General features: G+C 32.6%; 1 protein-coding gene across 2 annotated transcripts in view; it reads left to right on the plus strand.

Moving 5' to 3' along the window:
* Positions 1–19,813, plus strand: part of LOC144835072 (E3 ubiquitin-protein ligase TRIM37-like) — a 116,850-nt gene that overhangs the window by 83,611 nt on the left and 13,426 nt on the right. For both annotated transcript variants that reach the window (XM_078690095.1, XM_078690096.1), the window contains exons 10-20: positions 3,887–3,968; positions 5,673–5,749; positions 6,831–7,011; positions 7,753–7,860; positions 8,225–8,276; positions 8,929–9,110; positions 9,209–9,342; positions 9,762–9,988; positions 10,248–10,448; positions 11,330–11,458; positions 14,500–14,638. In XM_078690095.1, coding sequence (XP_078546221.1) covers positions 3,887–3,968; positions 5,673–5,749; positions 6,831–7,011; positions 7,753–7,860; positions 8,225–8,276; positions 8,929–9,110; positions 9,209–9,342; positions 9,762–9,988; positions 10,248–10,448; positions 11,330–11,458; positions 14,500–14,638 — 1,512 coding nt within the window. The remainder of the gene's footprint in view (positions 1–3,886; positions 3,969–5,672; positions 5,750–6,830; positions 7,012–7,752; positions 7,861–8,224; positions 8,277–8,928; positions 9,111–9,208; positions 9,343–9,761; positions 9,989–10,247; positions 10,449–11,329; positions 11,459–14,499; positions 14,639–19,813) is intronic.

Genomic DNA, 19,813 nt, shown 5'->3' on the forward strand with positions numbered 1-19,813 from the left:
TGGGTATCTACCCCATTTAGATCTGATTTTATGCACATTTTATATAAAATTGGCAGCCATTTTGAAAAATGGTCGCCATTTCAAGACGAGGCAAAAAATTAAGTGTCAACAGGGCTTAGAGTGATCAGAAGGGTTTAATTAGGATATCTGGCTATGTTGACAGCCTCTAACATTCCACTCCCCCTAACTCATTTTTTTCACATTTTTTGATTATACAGACTATACTGGCTCTGTAATGGAAATGGGTAAAACATTTGGTCCCAATAGGCTGGCCCATACAGAAAAAAGTTGCCTGTATACATATGATTCTAAAATAACCCATATGGATTTGCCTGAATGAACCCTCTAAGGACCCTTTTGGGATCTCTATGTCGTGTGCTACATACGGCCCTGTATTAGAAATTAATATGGAGTAAACAGTTAATAGATGGATTGAATAAAATTAAATGTGCACCCTTGATCTTTGATTAAATAACATTTATGGATTTGCCCAAATTAACCCAAGGGCCGGTCCTCCATGGACATTAAACCCCATAATGGAAATATAAAGGGTGACAATATAGACAATATAAAGCTACCTGTGCACTCTCGATCCTTATTATTAAGGAACTCCACCTTAATCCCTCAACCCTAATGTTACATATAACTGGGTTTGTTAAAATTTGACTCAAAAATTTCATTATGGGATTGGTTTTTCTTTGGGAAGTAATTCTCAAGATGCTACAGTAATTTTAGTTGACTACATAAATCACTGTGTCTATTTATTCGTTCCTGAAATGACATGTATTATAGTCCTGTGGTACATACATTTGAAGTAGCCAGTTTTTTTACGCTGAAATTATTGTGTATGAGAACCATCTAGTCTATACAATTTACCAAGCATTTTGATAACATTTTATCACTTTTTGATATTGTGTTGCTTTTTTTCATATTTTGGGGATATTTATTTATACATGTTACAAAATTACACCCAAAAAAATAAACACCAACTCCGAATACACGCCTCCCTCGAATCAATAAATGCCCCGGGGCCTTTATTCAGATTAAACAGTACAGGATTTGTTTTAATTCCTATATAATCAAACCAGTTACAGCATCAGTTATTGCATAACATTAATGTTTATAAGGATAAGTTGTGTAGAGATATATTTTTTTGTTTACCCTAAACCAATTTTTGTAGTCAAATTCTCAGGACCTCAAAGTGCACACAAAAGTTGATCTATAGGTACTACAGTATGTCTAGTAAAAATTATTATACAAAATTCACATTTTATTGGAAAGATAATGTTAATAGCTATCCCTCGATATAATTTTTAATAACATACATATAATATTTATTAAGTTATGAACAATAATAGATTTGTGATATGAAATGGCGGCTATTTTGGATGCATCTTGGATTTGAGGATGAACGCAGTAAATTTGCAATGGCAGACCTCCTTTCCTAAGGGTGTAGGCTAACAATAAAATCTTGGTGTGCTTAGTGTGTAGAGAGGTGGCAATGAGCGCTCTCTAAACAAGCTGTTGGACTTCCTCTTATTAAAGAGTATTTTGTGCATGTATCTTTAGTTTTAGTTTCTTTGTAGGCAAGGTAAAAACACAATTTCAACAATATTGTTAAATAGAAAAAGCCTGAATTATTATAGGAATGCCAAGAGATTTCAAAAATTATATTCACTTGGGTTCATAAAGAATGTAGACTGTACAATTGAACAGAATTCGGCAAACCAAAGATCTAAAACCAATTAATACAAATGTACTGTAAACAAATTCTTACACTCTTATTTAGAACCAGTATACTGATTAAGTTTAGTTAGATAATAAATTATTGACGATTAAAACACATTTTGGTTAAATGATTTACCCCGAATAGGTGTTTTTTTCCGAATGTAGTACACACCGTATGTTGTTGATGCTGAAACATACTGCGCACATAATACAAGGATGCTTCGCTGCGGGCTATCTCTGTTTACAATCATTGTTTTTAATTGCTGAATCTCGGTACATAACTCGATCACAACATCGTAATGGTAAACTATTCAAAGAGTTATACAAAATACTCTTTTACTTTGTAAAACCTCTCTTCCAAGTGCCAATTCCCTCAGGCGTGATAAACCAGTGCCCGCCAACAAACATCTATACATATGGTGTATACCGAGAAGTTTCTAAACTATAGTTGAATATCATCCGTCATCTTGGATCCAAGTTAGGTGCCAAAATGTGGTCAAAATGCCCCACTTTCCCTCAGTTTTGATGTTTGTTCTTTATACAAATTTCTGTTTTTGCACGTAACCATACATATTGGTAGTAGGCTATCAAATTGACCAGAATCGTGAGTCGGAAATGTTAACAGAATTTTAATTATCTCTGGAAAGGGGTTGGGAGTTTGGGGTGGGGTCTTAGGCCTTTCAACATGATACTGTACTGAGAATGTACTGCAAAATACATTTGAAAACTGCTATTGAGGGGTTAAGGGTCGGGAGTAATGGCTTAACACAACTGGAAACGTCTTAAACACATCACCCAGTACAGGGTGTGTTGAGAGGGGGAAGGGCGGAGATACTGGCATTTGGGGATAATGAAGTAATAATTGGAATTGCACTGGAAAAAGTTACTACATTTGATTTGACCTAGGGAGGAGTTTAAAGGTTTGTTGATTGTGGCTGGGATGGGGAAATTCAGCTGTATCACAATTAGATATTTTATTCATTAGCCAATATGACACCTATTCATTTACACAGTGTGCAAAGTACTTAAACCATGCCCAAGCTAATTTCAATTATGAAGCTTGTACTTGTAAATTTGTACTGAGAAGAATTTATTTGTAACAAGTCACCCGAGTATTGAAGAGGATTTGAGGTTGATGAGTATAGGGAGATACTGGCGTCCAGGGGTTATGAGGTACATCAAATTAAACGGTTGTATACTAAAATTGAAATCTGCTCTGTGGCTAAATTTTAAATTCCTCTCAATTTCTTGAGTCTAGATCAATTATTGTTTATTTTGTTAGTATCCCCAAAGTTTCCATCAACACTTTGACTGCCAGAGGTTTTTCCCGTTCAAAACTGCCACCGCCAGCATATTTAGTGAATTTCAATGTTTTTACTAAGTTGATTAAAACTACGTATGTGATCTGATTGATATATAATTTAGAATAAAATAATCATAAAGATTTTAGCTTTACATTGGTACCAAGAACGTTTTTCAAATCACAATATATAAATCATAACAGTAAAATTAACCCACTTTTTGAGTCTTTTGTAGTTTCCCACAAGAAAGTCAAGATATTCGCGATTTTGTGCAAGACATCACAATATGAAAATATCGCCCGGTGAGGTCAACAAACTGAGTAAACATACTTACCAACAAGTTATCACTATCTAAAAATTTTATAAATCTTAGGTCAAAAATCCACATAGTAAAGACACCAGGCCTAGTTAGCCATTCCTAAAGTTGATCCGGAATCATTTCATTCAAAATTCGTTCATATTCAAAATAGCACCATTATCTTTTTATTAGCCGATACACAATGCGCCAAACCATCGCTCTATGCGCTGCTGTGATGTGCGGGGTATGTTGATGTTTCGACAGGTATTGTTTTTGACAGTCGTTCGTAACCAGATTATTTACTTTCAAATAGTAAAATATTTTCTGTCCAGACCGAATATAGTGTCAACATTTGTAGTATACCAATAATTAACCCATCTACCGGATTTCATAAAAAAACATATTGGCATTCAAGTGTTATGATTCTAAACACAGAGATCTCTGTGTTTGGCATTCAAAGTGTTAATAGAGATTCTAAAAATGTATTTGAGAACCATCTAGTAAACAATAATTGTACATTATAAGTTATAACTCAATATTTGTTTGTAATGATTTACAGTGCACTACAGCATAAAGCGGATCCTGTATACAGTAATGCACTTAATGTATGCGGACTGAGTTGGAGACTTAAAGTTTACCCTGTAAGTTATATTTTTCTTTTTCAAATGACAGTTTAGATTTTTAATTTCCTTCCTAATGTATATACCATACATCAATAGAAATTGTAAAAGAAATAGTTGTACAGTAAAAACCCTCAATTACGAACCCCAATTTGACAAATTCTCAATTTATGACGTCATAATAAAACGTACATAAATATATTCATAATACTAAGTGCAGAAAAGTTATTTTTTATTATTAAATACAAGTTAAATCACTAGATTTGAACTCGTCACTTTGACGAGTTAGTTATCCGCACAACAAACGGAATGTAAGAAAATGTACACATACAAAGATGTAATTCCTACGAAAGATAATTGATTGAGCAAAAAAATATTAAAATCTGAGAGAGATTGGGTTACGGATAAGTGAGATGCGCTCTATCAAACGTGTTATTAATGTATGGCTAAGCAGTGGTTTCTTCATAAATCTCCCTAATTATCAATGTGATTATATTTAAATTGTAGTGCCTGGTGATTGGCTAGTAGTAATGTCATCCACATCACATCCAATCACCGGGCCTAATTGAATGAAAACTGCGATCCCTGATTCGGGATTGGCTGGCTATGTATAGTTGCGAAACGTCACCACTGACTATACTACTACTCTCTAGCGCTCGTTCGTTTTTGCAAGGCAAGCTTAACCATGAACAAACGAAGCATAAAGTACCTTGTCTATTACTGTATCATTAATCCCACAAGAAGTAGACAACGATTAGAATATAGATCATGATTACACGTTGTAGCTATTACACTTAAGATTAGCCTACCAATAGGCCTACCTAGGCCTATATCAATGTCGGCAAATCATAGGGTTTACTAGTAAGCCTAGAAGGCCTGGGCCTAGTCTCCTTGCTGATTTTGTAATTTTACATGTAGGCTGAGACAACAACTAGTAGTTGTCTTAGATGTAGGGCTACTACAGGTCATAAAATGCTACTTTAAAGTCATAGAAACATTAGCGTAGATCAATCGCTGCAGATTTCGAACATGGCAAAGTTAATGTTTTTTAAACACAAAGGGTACTACAATTTACAAACAATTTGTATTTATTCTTGTAATTACATTTATTAATGATCTTGTAATATTTCTGGGAGATCGTTTAATTTGAATTCAGAAAAGTTATATTAAATTCGTCGCATAAAGTTTGTTCGTCGTCATAGCAGCTAGCGCTAAAAATATGAAATATTATTCATGCCACCAAGATACGACCGCGAAAGCATAGCCAACAAGGTTAAAGGTTGTTGAGCATGTGTAGTAAACAATATATTAGGCACGCGACCGTTTAGTTGTTAACGACGATTAATTAAACTGTTTATTTTGTAACATTCATACAACTAAAAAATACGGAACTTTCGCCAATGAGCTATGCTCGACGTGATTATGAGACCATGTTCCCAATATGAGCACTGTTTCTATAATTTGACAGTATGATTTATATATGTATATATACGGAAGGATCTTTGATCGGATTGTGATACCGGCTATTGTATTTGCATTAGCAAGATCGTATCGTTCATATATTAAAAAATAATTACAGATTCTGACAAAATCAGTCAATCAATATAATATCTTTTAAAAATCATTTATCTTTATTTAAATTAATGCATATAACCTACAATTCGTCGTAGTGACGAATTAAATCTAGTTAAACATTTATTTAACATTTTTCCTTTTTATTTTAAGGATGGAAATGGGGTAGTTCGGGGAAATTATTTATCTGTATTTCTGGAGTTATCATCTGGTCTTCCAGAAACATCTAAGTAAGTTTAACAAACTTTAATTTTTACAGTGTGACAATGTTTTTCACCTTTTTGTACACTTTTAAAGTCTGATATTTCAAAATAACAAGTGTAAGTCTAAATTATTTTTATTATATATTAACTAAATTATAATATAAAAATAATATAATTTAATATTTGTCTTTAGTGTAAGCCTAGATTAAGATATCAGTGAAAACATGAAGCATCAAATCCCGTAAACTTTCCAATTTTCACGCAGCACTTCACATCCGTGTGTCTCAGCAACACTCAAAAGAACCAAGAAGCCACGATTGATAAGAAATGTGAAAAATAATAGTGGCTTGATCATAGTTTATTTTCAACTTTAACAATTTTAAAATTTAAGACTGAAAAAAAATGCTGTAGTAATTAATTTGTGTTAATTTTTAAACTAATGTATCTGTTTGAGTTTGTTTAAATGTGGTAATAGCAAAAATGGCAAAATCAACACTGTGGTCAAGACTAGGGAAGATTTATTTTTTAACACTACGGCCAACCCCTAATAATAGGACACCCCTATTAAGGGGACAATATTTGTTATCTCATCACAATAACAACAAAAAGAAATATTTATGTTCATTTAAAGATGTATTGTCCCCCAAAAACATGAACAATTAGGGTTAATAAAAACATTCTTTTTGGTCTTTTTGCAGTTTTAATAAAGTTAATCACTTTCGTAGAAAAAAAAATTTGTTACTTATAAAAAAAAACAAAATTCAACCAAAATCTCACCGACTTCCAGTCAATTTGAATATTTTTTGCTTTAAATTGCATTTTGTTTAGGTAAACGATTATTTTTTCAATCCAATTTTTGGTCAAAGTAAATAACTATTATGTGACATCAAAATGGCAACAAAATGAATAATTTAGGTCAAATTATAATGACTTTTAATCAATCGCTCAAACACAAAAGCAAACAAAATAAAGAAAAAAATTCAAGACCATTATTAGGATCAAGATTATTCGACTTTCCTCCAACTTTCATAATCTCCCTCTACCGCTAGATGGCAGTATCATATATTCTTACCACGACATTATGCACTGAAAATATTATCTACTATAGATATGAATACCGTGTTGAGATGATACACCAAGCTTCTCATGATGATAGTAAAAACATAGTACGTGAGTTCGCCTCAGACTTTGAAGTTGGTGAATGTTGGGGTTATAATCGTTTCTTCAGAATTGATCTTCTTGCGAGTGAAGGTTATCTTAAGGATGATACCTTGATTCTACAGTTTCAAGTAAGTTTTAATTCTGATATTTTTGAAATTATGGCTTAAAAATGGGGATTCTGGGTTTAAAATTGCTTTTAAATATCGTCTATTTACTACATAAAAACTATTATAACAATATAGACATGTCAAAATGATAAAGTAATAACGAGAAAAAAATAAATAAAATGTCATATACATTTCAGAGTAAATCCATGGAATTTCTTTTTTCAACAGCTTAGGAAAGCTCATTTGCGTTACTCATTAATATGTGATAATTCTGAAACTAATACATTTTTTGTATTAGATTTTTGTATTGATTTTGAAGGCTTCCCTAAGCGAAACGAAAAGTGCAAACATATCTCATTTTACACATTTTTATGTATTTTCATAAAGTTTTAACTAGATAATGGGAAAAAAGGTAATTTTATATAAGTAATTTATATAGTTAGCAAGTATGAATCGTCGAAAGATTGGCTATTTTAGTAATTTCCTACTGTGTAACACGGTGTCACACTGTGTCATAATTAGCGTAGCTGCACTTACAGTTTTTGCTTCACTTCACAGTCTTTGTTCTGCTTCCAAGAGAGACAAATATATTTTATATTTTTTTAGTAATTTTAAACCAGCAAGCCCCTCTTTGTTGCATGTAAAATTTAGTGTTTTTTCATTGAATAGTTAAAAATTATTTTTAGCAAACACTAGAAGTAATTTTTAGCCCAGTTTCTTTTGAAGCCTTTTGTTTTATTTTGAACTTTAATATTTTTCCAGGTACGAGCACCAACCTTTTATCAGAAATGTCGAGATCAACAGTGGTATATTGGTCGATTAACATCTGTGCAGCAGCAACATGTAGAGCAAATCAATGACCTCAAAGAAGTTTGTTGACCTTTCATATTTTGTTTGATATATTTTTTTTTCATACAGTATTGTAGTTGAATTTGTATTTGTAATCTCAATGATATCCTAAATTTGTAATTTTTGTATGTGATTCCTTCACTCTAATTTCTGATTGCAGATTTGTGATCCATTGTTTTTTTAAGACATTTCCTGACCTACCATAAGTTATTCCCAGAGCCTAATACACTTTTACTGCTCACTTTCTTGCATTAGTATACTTCAATTCCTATGTCTTTAAGTGTTGTTTTTTTCAACATAGCCAAATTGACCAATAAGCCCATAAATTGAATTATAATTATGCTTTTAATTTATTATTTGTACTAAATTTCTATCTTGTCACCAGAGGTTAGCCATAGAGTTATCTAGATCAAATATGAGTCATGCTGAATGTTCAGGTAATTAGATTTAGTTTTTTTTTTGCAATTGTATTGCTTGTTGACAACCATACCAAGATATCGTAAACAAAACATGATGGGTGCGTGTCGTAATTGAGAATGGAGATTTTAAATTTAATGTAAATAAGTAGTATTTTTAAAACCCATATTTTGATTTGAAGACCTAAAACAAAATATTTTTTATTTATGTTTGCTGTATGTTTTTAGAAACAAGGTTTTATATCTATCCCAACCCCTATAGTGGTGTCTTTACACCTTGCCACTTAATCAAAATGAACTAATTCAAGGCGGCAAACTCTATAAATTTTCTTATTTAATACGGAGCTTTCGCATCAGGATGGTAAACAATGGGGACGGTAATTAATAGAGCGTGATGGTTATTTCAAGACAAAGGCAATCAGACCCTGTACACGCACGCTTGGTGGGCGTATTTGAAAAGTTTAGCCAGGCTAAGGTTAGCGAACGGAATGGAAAATACTGGGTTTATATGCATGCACAGATTAATGTTTTGTATAAATTGCTGTATCCTTTCATATCTACCATCTCCTATCGTCGAACCTCCCGATGCGAACACTCACTAATAGCCTAACATTATAAACACCATGCAGTTTCCATAACACTTTAAGTTAACATTGGCTTATGAATTCTTTAGCAACTTCAGACAAAACAGAAGAAAATTCTAGCCAAGTGATGAGGCGAACACTGGGCTCAAGGACAAACTTTAAATCCGATTGTAATCATCATGCTCAGATCGCAACCATAACAACAGATTGTGATCTTTTCCAAGACAATGGTGAACAAATACAAAATACACAGCATAATGATACAACTGTGGTAAGTTTTATAAACTTTAGGGTAGTCTCCAGTCATTTACAAGCAATCAATATCACTACTGATCAAAAGTACAAATACGTTTAAACATTTTAATTCAGGAGGCAAATGAAAATGTGGGTGGTGATGATACTGCAAGTCCGTCTTTGTCATCTTGTTCATCAGGTGATGAAACAGAGCAAGAAGAACGAATGGAGAGTACCATGGAAGAAAATGACATTGATGAAGAAACAATGTAAGTAAATAAAGTTGTAAGAATACAACTCATTTCTGGATATCATATAAATTAATATTAATATAAAAGTAAAGCAAGAGTCATCATTATCTATTACACTATTCATCGTAGGTAGACATTGCATTCACTAATTGTTTCCGTGATTCTTTTTCAGTGGCCCGATAGGTATTTACTTTTTAAGTTCTGTGTTTATGTTTCCTATACAGGTAGTTTTTGGTCTTCTAAACTGGTCTTTTAACTTTCAGTGAAAATTCTGTGGAAGCTAAAGTACCCATCAAAAGTCTTAACATAATTATGTTCTTCTTTCTCTTCCATATTACTACAGTATTAGATTTTGACTAAGCAAGAACCATATTCACTGAAAATAATTCTGTAACTGAACTTGATATTTTTGCTTTTTGTTTATTCATGCTTTTCAGGTCTGGAGATAATGATGTTGAAAATTGCTCCAATTGGGATCTGGAGGAGGGGGAATTATCTCCCAGAGGAGCGGTTGGAGGTCAAGCTGCTCGTCAACTCATTGACCAATCATATGCAGGCCAAGATGATAACAGTATTTTGATGCAGCTCCTAGATTTACCAGAAAGAGGACAAGATGATAGAGTTGCAAAGTGTGTACCACATCCTCCAAATAGGCTCAAGTCTGGTATGTATGGCAAGTTTTAAGATGTTGTAGCATAAAAACCAAAACGACATTCTCAACCTTATTTTGGAATCATGTGGTGTACGACAAACTTAACTTTTACCAGTGTTTATTCGCCATGGAAACATTTAAAAATAGATAGAAATATGGGTTTTTATTTTTTTTAAATTACTTTAATTATTTTTATTTATGTATTCTTTTTGTATACTTTGTCAAATGTTAAATCAATGAACTGGAACTGCTAAAGCAAATGTTATTCCAGTTTTTAAAGAAAAGTCTAAAGATGATATAAACAATGGATCAGCAGATGCTATGCTTGAACGTTTATGGACGCAGTTTTCAGGATTAAATTCACTAGGAGCAGTAGCGACATCTTCATGTAGTATATCAGCACCATCTACTCTATTAACAACTAGTGATGCACCTACTTATTCTACTGCAAGTAAATCACAATCTGATCTTGGTAAGGATTGTTTTACCATATTAATATTATTTGATAATGTTATTCAAATTACCTTCCGAAATTGTCATCTTCATGTTTGATTTCAATGACGTCATCATACCAAAAAATGAATGTGGGTCTTGCAGTTTCACCTATGCTACACTGTATATAGTACATAGTGTATACTGTATATTATGAAACACATAGGCCTAATAGACACAATCCAGTACTATGCTTTAGGTCATAGGATGGCATATATCACATTTCTGCACACATGTTGTGTTTGCAGAGATTTTGATTTATTTCACACGCATCCAACAGCGAGTAACTTGCCATCCAATTTATTTTTTATAATTTATCATGCTTATAAACTAAGTCTCATTTAGGTTTGGGGAGTGGAGTTGAAATAGTCGTGAGTTACAACCCTGCACTAGGTCAGCTACACTCAAGCTACACTCCACTAAAATTTTTTTAATTAAATATAATCTGTCAAAGTGACAGATTAAATTTTGGTTCAAATTATGCTTACTCTTTGTTGATAGAAATCTCAAAATCTGTACATTAATGATTTCATAATCTTCTATAATGTACAGTCAGTAATGTCTTTTATAGTCAATCTAAGAATTGCAGGAAATAAAATCAAAGTCAGGTGCACAACTACATATGAGCAGAAAAAAATGAATTCTTGACAATTCCAATAGGCTATCCCTCTACAGAGATCGATAGCCTAATTAAGTGCATACTGTATTGACATTGTTTTGCAATATTTGTGGAATAGTGATATATCTGAAGTGAGACTTTGTAGGTCAAGTTTCACACCAACAAAATTAAACACAATTTTTAAACACATTTTCATTGTTAGTTTGAATAGATTTGTAATTTAATTTTATTTTCATTTGCAGGTTTACTGAAGTCTCTTACAGAGGAATTTGCAAACTTGGCTGGGCTGAATGTATCTGTAGATTCATCAACAGTTAAGAAGAAGAGTAATGATAAGAAAAGTCCACGTGAAAAGAAATCAAAACATTATAGTAATTAATTGTTCAAACATTGATTCAGAATTTACTTTTTGGATTTACAATTTGTTGTACCATTGTCATTTAATTTTCTGCCTATTGGAAGTTTGCTGAGCCATAAAATGTGCAAAAAGTTACATTTGTGTAAACAACCACCTTTGGGCAAACTTTATGCCCTCAAATGTGCAGACAACCACATTTATGCAAACATAGTACCCTGTACCAGAGATTTATGATAATATAAAACAAAATCAATTTTTCAGAGGTTGTTTTATATTATCATATATCAAACTTTAATATTAGTGGAATTTCTGGTTTTTGATTGTAACATAATTATAATTTGATAGACCCAAATGAAAATAATTTTAAAATTATTTAAAAGTTTTTGGTTATCCTGGTTTTGTATACTGTACCGTCCCTACTAATGTTTCGCACCTACCTTGTATTTTGACTCCAAATGTGTAGAGTTAGTCAGGTACTTCTACTCGGACCTCTATTATTCTCCATCTACAATGACATCCCAAATTGTTTATCGTTTTCTTCTATGGATATGTTTGCTGATGATACTATTATTTGCAGCGCTATAAGTAGTAAAATTGACTATATTGAAACTAATCTTAATTTTGACTTTGGCTTTTCACTTGGCTGCTTGCTAATAGCTTTGCTAACAAAATTGAAGTTCTGACTTTCTTCACTCCCCATCAAACAGGTTACCTAGCACAAGCATTTACAGTAGGTGTCATTTTCGACCATCATTTTACTTTCATTCCTCAGATGGATAAATTATGTAAAAAATTAAGTTCTTTTTATTCTCTCCCATACTTTTTTTTTCTCTTTTGTGGCGCAAATACCACTTTTATTCACATTCATATTATATGTCATTACATAAAATCATATTATTTAACACATTCTAAATGTTGTTAACATTTTTACATTTATGAATTCCGTATTACCTCATTTTTTCATTAATTTTTTTATATTTTTCTATACACTTGACAATGATCATCATTATCATCTATCCCGTTTTAAAATATTTTGCACATAAAGAATTTGTGAGTTTTTCATTTTCATTTTACAACCCGGATTATACAATGTATTTATATACAAGATAAAATGAAATAAAAAACATAATACATAGATCAGTACCTCTCTCCCGTACTTGTAAATTAATTGACCAAGCTACTTCTCTTATGTTAATAATGCTCTTGTCTTGCCTCATATTGATTATTGCTGCTCTATCTGGGGCTCACAGCCATTTTCCTACGTCACAATTAGGTCATAAGCAATATCGAGACAGCAGGCCCTGTGATCAGCGCAGCTGCAGTATACACAGTAGTATAGCGGCAGTGCTTGCTAAGAGAGGCTTCTAATTCCATTATGATATGAAATATTGTGAAGTAAATTATGCTATCATTATGTTTTGTTATTTTTTGTGGAATTTTAATTGTTCGTTGTATGCAATTTATTGTCAAGGGGTGTAGGCCTATAAGGAGGTACAAACAAGGAGGATGAAGTTGCAATCATATTTACTTCTTTCTAATTAGGCCTAAACCACCAGAAAACTTATGTTTAAAGACAAACCTCCAAACATTCTTACCACCACAAATCAGTTAGAAATGATATTAACATACTTTGGAAGCTTTTATTGAACATGACAATTTATCAGACTATGAAATGCAGTATTATCTCCTATACCAAACATGACGACGGAAAATAACTGACATAATAATATTAATCAATAAAATATTAAACATCTATTATATTTAGATGTATATTACAAATTAATATATTAACAAGATTCTGTTTTTTTTGTGACTACATGTTTTTCAAACATTCATTTTACAATGAGAACTAATATTATTTGCAATGACGCTGCAAATTTGTCTTTAAAATTGCTTGATGAAAAATACAGTATGCCAATTAACTTCTTCCAATATAAATGCTGTATAATGCACCTCTCGGCACTATACATCCATTTATAGATTTGTGTATACTGCATTGTACTATATTACTGTACTATCTTTTTGATTCCCGAACCTTAAAATCATTATATTGTAAGATGTTGCCCGTCCATTGGTCGGGTACCTGCTAGTACAGTAGTATGATAATACTGTATACAGTATCTAAGTGTAGCATATGTTATATTACGGGACCCAAATATGTTCTATTTTTTTGGTATGGCTGGACATTTTGAGCATTTAAAAATATGTCAATTTTTTTGCGCAAGCACATAATTAATGCAAAATGTCAATTTTTACAGTTTTTTTAAATTACACCACATTACAGTTTCATCCGTCAGATGACATAGTTTAGGCCCCTTATGGCTAGTGTAAATTCGCAAACAGTGTGCAAGAAACATCTAAAGTATTTATTTAGTACTTATAAGGCATAGTTCTGTACTATCCACGATAAAGTTTAACATGTTTGGAGTCTAAATAAAATAGGGCCTACTGTACCAATATTTTAATGTAGTTTTACATGTTTTTCTATTACTCGAATAAATCAAATTAAATTAAATGGTATTATAACACACCTGATTGTATTCTTACAATTTGATTGGTTAATTATGCATCACATGTCATTTGGAAATATCCCTTCCTCACAGAAAAGTGTATCTAATGGTGATGATTAATGCGCTCTAATGCAAGTTCAGCTTTTTATAAAAATTTACGACGCTGTTCGGAAATCATGATTTTATGATGAAATTATGATGGATAAATTGAAATTGAATAAAAAGTTGAATTTGAATAAAATTGAATAAAAGTAGGTGTGTTATAAAACAAATAATGAATTTTTGTATTCGATGAATGGAGATAATATTTCATTTGTTGAAAAATTGACTGCTCTAATTTCAACTGGTCTTGTCGTTAATAAAGCAGTCAATTTTTCAACTCATGAAATATTCTCACCATCCCAACTCATAAACATTCATTATTTGTATACTATTGACATTTGGTTGAACTATTATCATTTAATAGTAAAAACACAGTACCTTAAGAAAGGAGTAATATCCTTGTTGTGTTCGTTTTTTATTTATATTTATTTTCATTTACTAGATGATGGCAAAGACAGCACAAACGAGCATGGTAATGGAGATCTTGATACATCACTTAACAACTGTACTCTTGACGAATTTCCTTTATCAGATCTAGATGACCTAGAATCATTTAACAACACTGCTAGAATTAGAAGCCGGTAATAATGTTTTTGAAATATTAATTTTATTTATTTACTGTATACAGTACCATCTGCTGTTGCTTATCAATTCATGAGCCAAACAAGGGAACTAAAATCCCATTATCCATCACCTATTATTATTGTTGGTTATCCACAATTTTGTTAACTAATTCTGGAAGCCATTTAGTTGTAGATATGAATTCATGTACACATTTGATGTATAAAATGACGTGACGTCATCAAATGGCCACTTGAATTAAAAAACTAGGATTTTTTATCTTTTTTTTTTTGTAGGTTATCACATTGAATAGAGCGCATCTCCGTTATTTGAGCCTGATTTTCGCTCACATTTCAGTATGTGCTTGCTAAATTAATTATCTTATCACCATTTGCCACCATTTTCGTTTCATGACGTCATAACGCGTAAAAACTTGAATAATGTGGGTCGAGTAATTTCACCTTCAGCGTATATTTGAATATCTCACAGCTTTTCAGAATTAAATGTGACCTTTATGATTTTAATTCATTGTGATAGCTGATGAAATTTAGATATGAATTCGCATAAAAATTAAGCCTATCGGATGTTGTGACGTTATGATATGGCCAGTTGAATTTAAAAAGTAGTTTTTTCATTTCTTTCGTCACATTTATAACAGTTTTAAAGAGCGCGCATCATCTCTATTTTTTTGTTTCCTCAATTCATTATCTTTCGAAATTGTCATCTTCAAGTTTATTTTGATAACGTCCTCTGTTCTCTCTGTTAACGTTTTCCGTCTTGCGACATTACGCTTTCCACAATTTGTTTCCATTTTTTTCTGTTTTTGGCAGGATGGTTTGTTATTGTGTTTGTGTCTACTTGTCCTTGTAAGTCTTTCTTTATTTGATTCATCCAGTTATTTCTTGGTCTTCCTACGGGTCGTTTTACTTTCCTGTTAATTTCCTTCATTGTTTGTTTAATTGGGGTATCATCCGGTAATCTAATTATGTGTCCATACCATTTTAGTCTCCTTCGTTTAATTCTTTTACTCCATTCTTCTTGTTTTGTTATCTCGTATATTTTCGTGTTACACACTCTATCTGTTAATTTAATATCTATCATCTTTCGCAACATTTTCCTGTGATATATATCTATACTCTCTTGTAATTTTTTGTTTAGTACCCAGAGTTCACTGTTATATAAGAAAATACTAGCTATGTATGCGTCAAACAAACGGGATTTCACGTCTATAGACATCGTTTTGTGTTCTAGCGACGACTTCAGCTTGTTATATGCCATAGCTGCTAGTGATTTTCTTCTTTTAATGTCTTTTTCTGTGTCCAAGTTACTACCGAGGTATTTGCATTCTTCCCATTTACTATCGGTATTTCTTCCTATTAGGTATTCTTCTGTTTTACTTTCGTTTATCTTTAGATTGAATTCTGCTAATTTCTCTGTTACATTTTTCTTTATTTTAGTTATGTGTTCTTTTGAGTCGCTAATAAATGAAATGTCATCTGCATACTGCATCTGGATATTAAGCTGTTGTAGGGGTAGTGGTGTTGTGTTTGCTGATTCGAGTGCCTTTGCTAGGTATAGTGTGAACAGTATCGGAGACATACAGTCACCTTGTGGTACTCCTAGTGTGGTAGTAAACAATTTTCCTGTCTGTTTTCCAATTCAAACGCTTAATTTTACATTGTTTATCAAAACTTTCAACATGTGTAGTTCATCATCTTGTAATATATGTGTCAGTATGTAGAATAGAGTATTCCTCCGCACAGTGTCAAAAGCACTGGTCATGTCAAGTAGTAGTAATATTATTTCGTAGTTAGATGACGCAATTGCCTTTTCTGCTAACATTTTGCATGCATGTACATGTTCGGTAGTGCTTCGTCCTCTGCGATACGCGGCCTGTGTTACAGGGATATGTTCATCTAATCTGTCGTTTATCCTATTAAGTAAGCATATTGCTAGCATTTTCCTAAGAACCGACAGAAGGATGATGGGTCGGATGTTTTTTGGTGGACCTTTTTTCTTGCCTGGTTTCAGTATTGGATGCAATATGCCTTCGTTGATTTCTTTAGGTATGTTTCCTGTTTTAGCTGTTTGGTTATATATTTCTGCTATGTGGTTAAAAACTTCTATAGGTGCATATTTTACCATTTCAGAGTATACTTGGTCACTTCCTGGGCTTTTATTATTTTTTAAGCATTTGGCTGCTTTGGCAACTTCATCACTTGTAAAGGGAGACTTCATTTCAATAGGTTTAATGTTTTCGTTTATAGGTTTTTCTTGTGATTTGTGATAGACGTTTTCAAAGAAATTGCTAATTATTTCTACCTGCTCTTCTTCGTTTGTTGTTATACCGAACTCTGTTTCTACCACAAGTCTTTTATTTTCGTTAAGTTTTAGGTTTTTTACTGCTTGGTACATTCTTGTTGAGTCATCTTTGAATTTTTCAATTTCAGCTATCTTTTCTTTTAGTGTGTCTTCTTTTTCTTTATTAAGTTCAGTATGAATATTCTTTATGATTTGATTTCTTTCTTTCCTAAGTTTTGTTTTCTTTGATTTGTCATTTGATGAATTTATGCCGCACCTCAACTGTTTCTGCTTCTTCGATAACTCTTGTATATATTTATTGTTTGATTTAGACTTTGCTTTCCTGTAGCCAACCGCTTCCAATGCTACATTCTGAAAGACTGTCGTTAATTTTGTCCATTTCTCTTGTGGTTCCAGGTCCTGGATGTTTACCGATTGTATACATCTCGATACCTCTCTTTGATATGTTTGTCTGTTTTGTTGTGCTTGAAGTTTTGACACATCTATTTGTTTGGTTTTCTTAGCGTTACTATTTAATTTATACCATTGTAGTGTTAAAGTTGTCTTGACTAATCTATGATCAGTGTATGTTCTCGTACCACTGTATGCTCTTGCGTTAGTGACTAGCTTCATGTGTGAATTCTTAACTAGAATGTAATCGATCTGGTTTCTGTAGGGGTTGCGTCTGATCTCTCCACTCTTCTGATCGTTGTGCTGATCGCGTCTCTGCGGGCATTCCCACGTAGTCCTATGTGACATCTTATGTTTAAACATGGTATTTGTTAGTACTAGATTATTTCTTAGTGCACATTCAACTAGCTGTGTTCCATTATTGTTCGTTTTTCCCTTACCATATCTTCCTACACATTGTGGGTAATCATGATGGCTGTCCCCCGTTTTTGCATTCATATCTCCAGCTAATATTAGGATATCTCTGTTTTTTGCTTCATTTAATGCTTCTTGTACTTCGTCATAGAACCTATCTCTATCCCAAGGTTGTTGTTCACTATGTTCTAAAGTAGGTGCATATGCGCATACAAAAAGTACATTCCTGGGTTTTGGCCTACGCCTCGACCCAGGCTTACCTCCTCTACTTTCTATGTTGATTCGGGCTGTAATTACTCTCTCAGATATTTCCTTAAATTTCGCTTTAAAACTGCTCTCAACTAGAATTCCAACGCCATGACTTGTGTTGTTTGCGGGTCCAGTGTAGAAGAAATCATAGCTGCCTTTGTTATCGTCAGGCCTGATTTGAATGACATTGCTACCCGCCAGGTGGTGCGATTGGACCCCGAGAATGTCAAGCTTGTATTTAGCTGCATCGCTGGCTAGTTCTCGCTTCTGAAAATCGCTTCTAATACCGCGAACATTTAAACTTCCTGTGTTTAAAGACTTTCTACACCTTCCCAAACACATCCTTAAAACCTTCACATAAATATTTGGAAACAAATAAAGTGTGGAAAAAGACTATTTGATGTTATTTTTTGATGTTATTTTCCCTGATGTTATGTAGTGCGGCGTCACCCAGCACTTCCGGATTTCACATTCATAACGTCGTCATACCAAAAAATTATAACATGATGTGGGTCCCGTAATTTCACCTATGCTACACTGTATATGGATACAGTATACTGTACATATTATATATGACACATAATAGGTACAACTCAGCACTATAAGCGCATATGCATCATGTCATAGGATGGCGTACATCAACGTTTTCCGATTGTATGTTAACGTACATGCATGTTTAAAAAAATATAATTTCATTGAAACTATAAAAATGATCACCTATAATTCGTCCAAGTGACGAATTAAATTCTAGTTTTTGTTTTTGTTTCTGTACACTATTTTGTGTAACAATTATCTCAAAAAATATAGTGTCTGTGATCACCAAAATTTCACGATATCTTTGAAATAATTTAACTTTAAAAAGCTCAAAATTACGTTTTTTTATCAATTTAGGTCATTTGCGTGATTTAAAAAATTACTGTGCAAAAACATGTTTTTGCTCGTGTGTACATAGAAAGCGTAAAAAATACCAATTTTTTGTACAAATTGCATTCTACTCATCTTCCTTAGTACATTCACCAAATTTGAGTCCATTTCGACTTAAAATAGTGCTATACGAGCACGTTAAAAATGACAATATTTGTACAAAAGTGCTAAAAATGGTAAAAAATAAGGCCTTTTTAAAATGAATATAACTCTTCTATTCAGAATGGAAGGTGACCCCCCAATTTTTTTAACTTATTATGGAAGCCAATGAGTTGTAGATATAAATGTATATACACATTTGACGTACAGAATGGTATGACGTCATCATTTGGCCACATGAATTTTTTTTAAATAGGGTTTTTTCCCCTTTTGTCATAGACCACCATATTCAACAGAGCGCAACTCGCTTATCTGTGATCGATTTTCTTTTAATTTTTAATATACCTTAACCAATTATGTTACTTATGAGTTGCCAATATTTTCATTTTGATGACGTCATCACGTCTTAAAATTTGAATAACGATGGTTACGTAATTTCACCTACAATGTATATTTGAATACCTTACAGCTCTTCTGAATTAAAGTTGACCTTGATGCTTATAACTTATTATGAGAGCTGGTGAAATGTAGATATGAATTCATATAAAAATTAAGCCTATCAGATGATGTGACGTTATGAAATGGCCAGTTGAAGTTAAAAAATACTTTTTTTCTCTCTTTCATCAAATTTATACAAATTTCAAAGAGCGTGCAGTGCGCTTCTACATGCCAAATTTTCTTCCAAATCTTATAATTTTTTGCTCAATTCATTATCTTTCGAAATTGTGATCTTCAAGTTTATTTTGACGTCAAAATTAGAACATGATGTGGTTTCTGTAATTTCACCTATGTTACAC

The sequence above is a fragment of the Antedon bifida genome, chromosome 2 (genome assembly GCF_963402885.1).
Source record: "Antedon bifida chromosome 2, ecAntBifi1.1, whole genome shotgun sequence".
In the NCBI taxonomy this organism is placed as follows: domain Eukaryota; kingdom Metazoa; phylum Echinodermata; class Crinoidea; order Comatulida; family Antedonidae; genus Antedon; species Antedon bifida.